General features: G+C 36.7%; 1 protein-coding gene across 4 annotated transcripts; it reads left to right on the top strand.

Moving 5' to 3' along the window:
- Positions 1-1,248: 1,248 nt before the first annotated feature.
- LOC103454585 (uncharacterized) lies at positions 1,249-8,191 on the top strand. 4 transcript variants are annotated; one of them, XM_008394185.4, is made up of 8 exons: positions 1,249-1,451; positions 2,573-2,812; positions 4,570-4,675; positions 5,668-5,850; positions 6,563-7,048; positions 7,159-7,242; positions 7,315-7,400; positions 7,798-8,191. In XM_008394185.4, the coding sequence occupies exons 2-7, from the start codon at positions 2,765-2,767 to the stop codon at positions 7,377-7,379; spliced, it is 972 nt and encodes a 323-aa protein (XP_008392407.1). In that variant the 5' UTR covers positions 1,249-1,451; positions 2,573-2,764; the 3' UTR covers positions 7,380-7,400; positions 7,798-8,191. The 4 variants fall into 4 exon arrangements, with proteins under 4 accessions (XP_008392407.1, XP_008392408.1, XP_070668129.1 ...); XM_008394186.4 differs by having other exon boundaries at positions 1,250-1,451; positions 2,726-2,812; XM_070812028.1 differs by having other exon boundaries at positions 1,276-1,451; positions 2,721-2,812.
- Positions 8,192-8,637: the final 446 nt, after the last annotated feature.

The following is an 8,637-nucleotide window of genomic DNA, read 5'->3' on the forward strand; positions in this document are numbered from 1 at the left end:
TTTCTTTTTTAATTTTCAAGTTGTTAAAAAAATACGTAGACGGGTGAAAAAGGAGTAAATGGTAAAAAAGAAAAGATAAACAGGTTTAAAAATGATAAATGGGTAAACGGGTACTAAACTGTTATAGTTAAATGAGTACACGATTATGGGTATGATTAACCGTTTATAAACGGTTATAGGTATGAGTATAGCTGTTTAGACAATTATCCAACAGGTAAACGGTTATGCGAATATGAAAATAAACGGTTATTGATAAATAACCGTGGTTACCTGTTGGGCATAACCATTGTCCATCCTAGTGGCGGGGGTGAGCCTAGTGTTGATGCTCTCGTGGGTCTTCTTTGTCTTTGGGGCCACCGAGGTTCTTTATTGCTTCCTTCTCTCCTTACGCCCTGATAAATAACTCAATTAAGTTTATTATTTAACATTTAGAAGTTAAAAAAAATAAAAAATAAAAACAGAAACCGAAAGGTCTTGAGTCCTCTTCGACGCCCATGGTTTGCTTTTCTCACCCTCCTTTGTCTTTTCTCCAACCCATCACCACCATGAATCGATGGCAGCACAACCCAATCTGGAGAAATACAATATAATACTTAAAACAAAAATGAAAACCGAGAGACATTAAGCAGGCCAGTGAGTGAATTTGGAAAACCGAGAGGGACCTGAATCGGAGCAACCAGTTCGATCCTGGCACCATCGGCAACCCAGAAAAATCAAGAGGGATTTCGTGAATCTGGAAAAGGTTGACGGGAAGAAGAAGAAGCAAAATTCCCCAGTCCCAACCCACCACTACCCCCTACCTAACTCGTGAATCTGGAAGTGGTAGTGAGAAACCACCGCCACCACCGGGTTTGCCACCGTCGCCGCGATGCATCTCCTTCTGCAAACGCCTTAAGGTTTTTTGTCAGATGATGATTGGGGTACATTGCTTTGTGTTTTGCAGGGTCTGGAGGACTCTACGCCTTAGGGATTTTTTACTTTTTAATATTTATTTATTTTAATTATTAAAAAATAACAATGTTAAGTTAGAATTAAGTGGTATGACAAATGTCAAAAAACATGAATAAGGAGACATAATAGGGACAGTATTTTTGGAACGATAGATAATATCGTTTGTTTAAAAAATAAAAGCAAACCATTCAACCTGATCTCCCACCGTAGGTCCCTCCACCACCCTCCGCTACAGCCACGTGGCGCGAATCCCCCGCTTCGACCGGTCTATTTTATCCCCCCAAAAAATAAAAAATAAAAAAGACAAATTAACTAAAAAGCTTTGGGGACCAAGAGGAGGAGGAGTTCCCCATTAAAAGCTTCGTCACCTTACGCTGTCCAGTTCTCTCTCTCTTCTTTCTCTCTCTACAACTCTCTTTCTCTGATCAGGCGCTCTATCTCTCGAAGCTTTTCTCCCAGTAAAAGCCCTGGAAATTTCCCAAAATCTCGATTGAATTCAGGTAAGATCAGATGGAAACCAGCTTCTTGTTCCAAGAGATTCCCCTTTTTTGTGGTTTGATTTTTCGTACTTTGATTTCTGAATTGTGATTGTGTTGCATGTGTGTGATTGTGTATGTATCGGTCTGTATCTATCTGTCTCTGTAATTGGGGCGATTTGTCTAGGGTTTTGCTTCGGTAATTTCATGTGATCATGGAACAAAATATCATTTTCTGATTGTGATCGATTCGGTGATGTAAATTGATCAAACCATAACCTAATGCTGTGTTTGGTTGAAGAGAAACCGCTCTGAGTTTCTCTGTGGTTCCGAGTAGCGGGAATTTTTAAAGAGTTTAAAACTCGAATTGGTTTTGGTTTACTCCCATACCATATTTTGAATCCTCTTTTGGTAAATACTTTTTGTTTCTCTGATTGGACCCAAATTTCAATTTTCATCCCATATAGATTATTCTGTACATGCATTTGAGGAATATGTGATATTTCTTGTGAACGGAACAAGCAATACAATCCTAGTATTGAATAATATTTTATTTGGTGTCACAGTGCCAAGCATTTATTCATGTTTGATGTGTGTAAAAAAAACAAAAAAAGTAGTTAGCACAGCGGGATGTTTCAGTCGGTGTCTTCTTTTGGTTCTTTGATTTCGCTGATTTTTGGGAAGGCTGGAGAAATAGACACTACTTAAATATTCCAATTCAGTATGATTCTGACATGTTAAATTGGGTGGTGTGGAATTCAGTGTATTCTTCAGTAAGTACCATTTTGAAACGGATATTTCGTTCATGATCCCATTGCAGATAAATGCTTAGGTCTAAACTGTGAAGTGGTAGTTAGGGAATGCGGTTCATAAACAATTTACTACTTAAAATTTGACCGTTACAAGAGGTGTAGTTAGAGAAATGGATGATTCAAGATTTTTTTGTTTTTAAGTGTCAACGAAGATGTAGCCTGCGATTTTAGTTATTTGTTAAATGTCTCTCTCTCTTTGAAGTACATATTATACAGTATTTGATGCCATACGAATGCCTGGGCCCTTTTACTTAATTGCTATTATTGTTAAAGCTCATAGTTTTGAAACAATAAGTTTGAAGAGCTAGTTCAAGTCCTTTCTTTTGTCATCAGGTTGGTGCATCACATTTATATTTATATGATATATCTAAATCTGAAGTGAAGAATCCATCAGTCTCGAAGTTCATTGGTCATTTGTGGCATTTGTGGCATTTGTTTTACTACCAAGAAAGATTCGTTTATTAGTTTAAAAATCAATCAGCGTAGCTTTCTTACACAAGAATCTTCCGACTGGAACTTTGCAATATGTCGAGTGGATCCGTTAGACGGGTCTCACGTGAAGATATACAACTGGTAAGTTGTTCAACTGGATTTTTGTTGATCACCTATATCATAGATTATCCACTTATGCTTGTTTTTCTTTATTTAAAAATACAAAAAGAAAAAATATAAACCATTTAAACTAGGCTATAGCAGTGGAACTTTGACCGTGAGATTTTTTCTGATGTAAAGTTGCAAAATGAAATAGGAAGATAACAACACAGTGCTTTGTTATAATACATCTTTTATTTTCTATTCCTTGTTCTTCCCTTAAGTGCCCAAGCATAATTTATCTTAGTTCTTCTGTGAAATGATTTATTGGGAAGTGAAATGTACGTAGTTGACATATTTTTCAATTCTATTTGCAAAAAGTGCAAAGTAACCAAGTGAATTTTCATGACCTTTATAGTAGCTTTATATTGTTTCTATTGGTGTTGGGCAGAACTGGGCAGTAGGGTTTAGAGTAGTTTAGTTGAAGCGATAAACACATAAAACTGAAATTAAATGACTATTATAGAAAACTGGAATCTCTCCAGGGGCATCACACTCGTTCTTGGCCTCTCACCAAGAATTTTGGCATCTCACCAAAGCTTTGGCCTCTCACCAAAGTAATCCCATCGTAATCCCATCGCAGGATCAGATCCAATCTCTGGAAAACAAAACTTTTCTATATGTCAACTCTTCATCATTTTAAAGATTGGGAATTAGAAGGATATTTGTAATGACTTAAACATAATGAACGCAGCAAAGTAGGCCTATTCTAGGAAATAAATCCTAATCCAAAATAGAATACAAAACTAGGTCAACTCTAAAGTTTGACAATTTCTGGATTTTAAAATACATTCAGTATCAAACCTTTCTTATCATAGCTCTTTTTGTTTTCAATTCTTTTATTAAAAAGTAGGCATGACCTGCTAAATCAACTCTAAGTTTTATCAATTTCTAGGATTTTGAAATACATTCAGTATTAGAGAGTTAGATATAAGATTAATTATGAATGTTCTACCGTCAAAGCTAAGTGATGTTTAGTGCAAAAAGGTCGTACCCAGTGCACAAGGCTCCCGCTTTAAGCAGGGTCTGGGAGAGGTGAATGTCGGCTAGCCTTACCCCCATTTATGGAGAAGCTGCTCCCAAGTCTCGAACCCGAGACTTACCGCTCATGGGCGAAGGCACTTGCCATCGCACCAAGTGCGACCTCTTAAGTGATGTTTAGTGCATTTAGATAAAAAAAAATTTTGGTTAAATGAACTAGATAAAATCCACTTTTATCTTCAATATCATATTTGATGTGTATTCCCCACTTCTAACTAGCTCACCATATTTGATATGGGACTACAAACTAGATGCTTTAAAATGTAAATCTTAGCATACTGCTAAGTGTGCAAAGTTTATATGCTTTCGAAATTGAACAAGCCAAGTACTACTTTTGTCATCTAATACATAAAATAATAACACAAGCCCAAGATAAGATTAAGATTAATTAGAGCACCAAACTAACCAGAAAAAGTTAAACTATTACAGGAATAAATGTGATCAAAAGATAAAATTGTAATCTCAAGCAAATTTTTCATTATAAATTCATCCACTACTTTAGTGAAATAAAACAATAATGAAAGGATGGATCACTAATTAAGTTGACTAATGAGTTGGAGTCAAGGGAGGATAAAGCAAGTAATGGCTACACGCTTAGTTTTTTCACTCAACTAAATGTAGAAATTTCTATAATTTCTTTCTTTTTATTGTATTCCCTTTATTCAAGTTTAACATGCAAAATGCTTGTTTATTTTCAGGTGCAAAACCTTATCGAGCGATGTCTCCAGCTTTACATGAACCAGAAGGAAGTGGTAGATACCTTACTGGATCAGGCAAAAATAGAGCCTGGTTTCACAGAACTTGGTAAGTTGATATCCTGTACTATTCTATAGGCTTTCTTTCTTATTTTAGTTGTAGTTTGTTACCCTCTTTATGTTTTCCTTTAATCTGAAATTCTTTTTCTTTGTGTCTCTTTCTGTTTGTTTCTCCCCTCGCTCACCAAAGTGTTTATTTCATTCAGCAAACTGAACATTACACAAAGAATTGGTTTGCTCCTTTTTATGGCCCCTTAGGCATAACTTATTGTGCATGCCAGAATAGTTGTTCACTTGGGTATTTTTTCAGCCAGTTTACTTTTGTACAGTACTTGTATTCTTCTTGATGGGGCCATCAACTTCTATTGCCTTCTGCTGTGTCATGGCCTCCATAAGTGTCCACTACTAAGGCCACCATACACCATTATTGTCCCCACTTAACCACCTAGGCCCAACCCCATGGGTGGCATCAAGCCCAATGGACCTCAAGTGTGGGGTTTTATCTCAAAAGGCCTCAGTGCAATTGGAAGTGGAACACCTATATTTAAACTTTAGATTATTGTTGTACTTCTCCAATGTCGGATTCCCTTCACATCCATCTTGGCTTGTATTGAGCCAACCTTTTACACCAACACCTACTGTTCTGAATTGGAAGTTATATCTTCTTGCTTACGGTGTTTCATTTTATTAGCCAGTCTGGTGGACTTTGATTTTGGGGTCGTGTATTAGCCATCATAGCTGCTGTAACTTGTAGATTTATTCTTTTCAGTGGTCAATGGTGATGAGAAACCTAACTTATAAGCCTTCGAATCTGAATTTGTTCTGCAGGAATTTAGATATGATTAATTTCCAATGTAGGAAACTTTGTATCCTGAACTGCCCCATGTAATGAAATTTTTAGTTATATTGCAATGACTATGAAATGTTAATCTCCAACATTAACTTATAAAAATATCTGCCCTCTGTCAATAATTAGGGAAATTTAGGGTGTTCTGTGTGTTTTTATGCTTATCTTATCATTAATTCTGGCTGCACTTCCAGTTTGGCAGAAACTTGAGGAAGAGAATCGGGAATTCTTCAGGGCTTATTATTTAAGACTGATGGTGAAGCACCAAATAATAGAATATAACAACTTGCTTAAGCAACAGGTGGAGTTGATGAGTCAGTTACACTCAAGTAAAGTTGCTTCAATATCTAGTTCCAATGGATCTCAAATTTCATCAAGTAAGAGTTCTTCTCACTTTGATGGAAATTTTATGATGCTTAAGGTTTGGGCTTCTTTTGTATCCGTCCAAATGAAGCTTTATAGATTCATGTGGATTTTGATCTGTAAACGTATGGCATTTTGGTTATTTCACAATTCACGGTAATGGTATGCCACTTAAAATAAGTGATGTAATAGATGGGAAAAGAAGAAAGTAGTTAGGGGCCGATCAGTGTGATTTACTCTCCTTGAAATTATTTTTTGGATACTCTCTACACCCCAACACCCCCCAACCCCCGCTGCCGCCTTCTCTTTGTCGGTCTCTCTTTTTACCGGAAACAACTTTTCGATTAAGTTTTCATTATGCATGGAGGAATAATAGTTGGCATTTAGAAATATATCACATCAAGGTTACAGATTTTTCTCTTAAAATTACAGATTCACAGGACCAAGAGATCTGTACCCGTAACCTGATATCATGTCTGTGAAATTGTAGGGCCTCAGTATAAATAAATCAGCCATTTAAAAATATTTCTCTTGGTCTTACTTAACTTGGCAACAGTGATGCACACAAACTAAATACCAAGACGTAACGACTGCTATTTGTCTCCTCAAATTCATCTGATCACATTTCATTTCAATTCTTATCCTTGCTTTTATATGTCATCCATGCTCTAACTGCCGGTATAACAGTAATAATTTGAAAAAAAAAAAACCATGACAATGTCACAGTGCACCAAAACTCGACTTGCTACGCACCAGAGCATGTAGGACCAGCGCTGAAGACAGAAAATATACACCACCAAGTTGCTTCCTGCCTACCTAATGCATTTACTAATGGTGGGTCGTCATTGCACACTAGTATGCACAATGCTGTTAAAATGTCTGCTCATACCAATAGGATTGATGTCCAACCAAACATGCTTCCGAACCAGAGCTCCAACATAGGTCTGATGCAAGGAATGAATGGGGGAATTGTCAAATCAGAAGTTGGATATTCAGGCAGTTCGTACATGTTTAGTGCTGATGGAAACATCCTGGAAACGCGGCCCGCTATTGGAGATGCTTCTGTTGCAGCATTCAATAGCGTAGAGTCGAACTCACAGCCCCTAAATGAATCACTGCTTGATGCAGACTGTTCGTCATTTGGTTTTTTAGGTCAGATTCCTCGAAATTTCAGCCTGTCGGATCTGACAGCTGACTTTTCTCAGAGTTCAGGTGCTCTCTATCTCTCTCTCTGTCTCTAGAAATTGCTATCTAAACACTAAACATGAGGATTCATTACACTCATGTTTATTATTTAATAATCCCTGTTCTAAATGTTTTAGACATACTGGAGAGCTATCCTAGATCACCCTTCTTGGCTACAGATAATGACAACTTTCTGGATTCTCGTGATAGAGAACATCAAGGTGAGGACTTGACATATCTTTTCCTCATTACACTGCAAGGGGCTTTCTGATTTTGATCCGTCACTCTTACAGGAGACAATAACAGATTGGACACCATTTCAGAAGGTGTAAGTTATGAAGATTTTGGCAGTGAATAGTTATAACATTAAAATCCAAAGGTAAGTTACCTCTTATATACCTTTTCTGTTATCCAATGTTTACATACCTTTGCTTCCTTCTACACATTTTACCTCTTATGTGAAATTGTTTTATGTTTCTCCATACGTAGAAATTGAGTTTAACATTGATAAGATCTAATTATTGGGTCTTCATTCTGTGGATACATTTGAAGTCCTCAGCTTCTCTGTCAGAGGCCACGATAACTCACTATATCAGTAGCTTCACCTTTGTACCGACATGATTTAGAGTAAATGAATCTTATGACATGTTCCGTAGCTGCTTACTCGGAAAATCACGTTTGAAGAAATGCATATTTTGCTAGGGCAAGAGTTTTAGCCCAAATAATGCCGTTGAATTTACTAAAGGCACTTACTTTCGTCTTGGCTTTGTGTTCAGGTAAATTTTCAAACCTAGGACACAAGGGTATGTACATACACCATTTAAGATTTTGGCTGGTGTGTAAAATTCACTGATGGTAGTGAGAATGACAGTTAGAGTGGTTCCGTACAACAAGTGGACAGCAACGCTGGAAACTGCTATGGAAACGGTTTTTTGTTATCTTGGATGTTCTGCTAGCTGCAGGTTTTATTTTCAGTTGGTGTTGGAGGTATATTTATCGTAGAAATGTATGTAGTTTGTTCTAATGACAACTGACGGTCGTGATGTGATGTTAAAAAAAAAAGGAGGAAAAGGAAAACCAATGCTTCAGTTAGAATTGTTGACAGTTGATAAAGATATTTGGCTATTTTGGTTGGTTGATCTAATAATGAAGAAATCTAGTTTTGGTTTTCTTTTCTTGGTCTGGAAGAAATGTACGGATTTTTTTGTCTGGCGGAAGAAATGTGGTCGAATATCAGATTTACAGAGACAAAAATCAGTGCGTGGGAGATTATTTGTACTAGTCTCATACACAATTTTCTTAAGTGGGCATATGATTATCAGATTTGTTGTGTTTAGAACGTGTGTTCTTTAAAAGAACGGATCCATGTTTGTATTAATAACTGTGAAATCCTGTCCTTGGAATTTCACTATTCATTACGTATCTCATTATTTAAATTCGTATTTTTTGGGAATTAAATCGAATGGTTATCAGGTTTGAATTTTTGTAATTAATCTTTTAAAATTCGTTAACCTTTCGAGGTCACATTTAATGTTTTCAAATAGATTTCGACCCCACGAGCTCATAGGCGGTTCTATTAAAAAAAAAAGAAAAAAAAAGAGGGGAGCAGCGAGACG

This window comes from Malus domestica, chromosome 14, assembly GCF_042453785.1.
Source record: "Malus domestica chromosome 14, GDT2T_hap1".
Classification (NCBI taxonomy): Eukaryota; Viridiplantae; Streptophyta; class Magnoliopsida; order Rosales; family Rosaceae; genus Malus; species Malus domestica.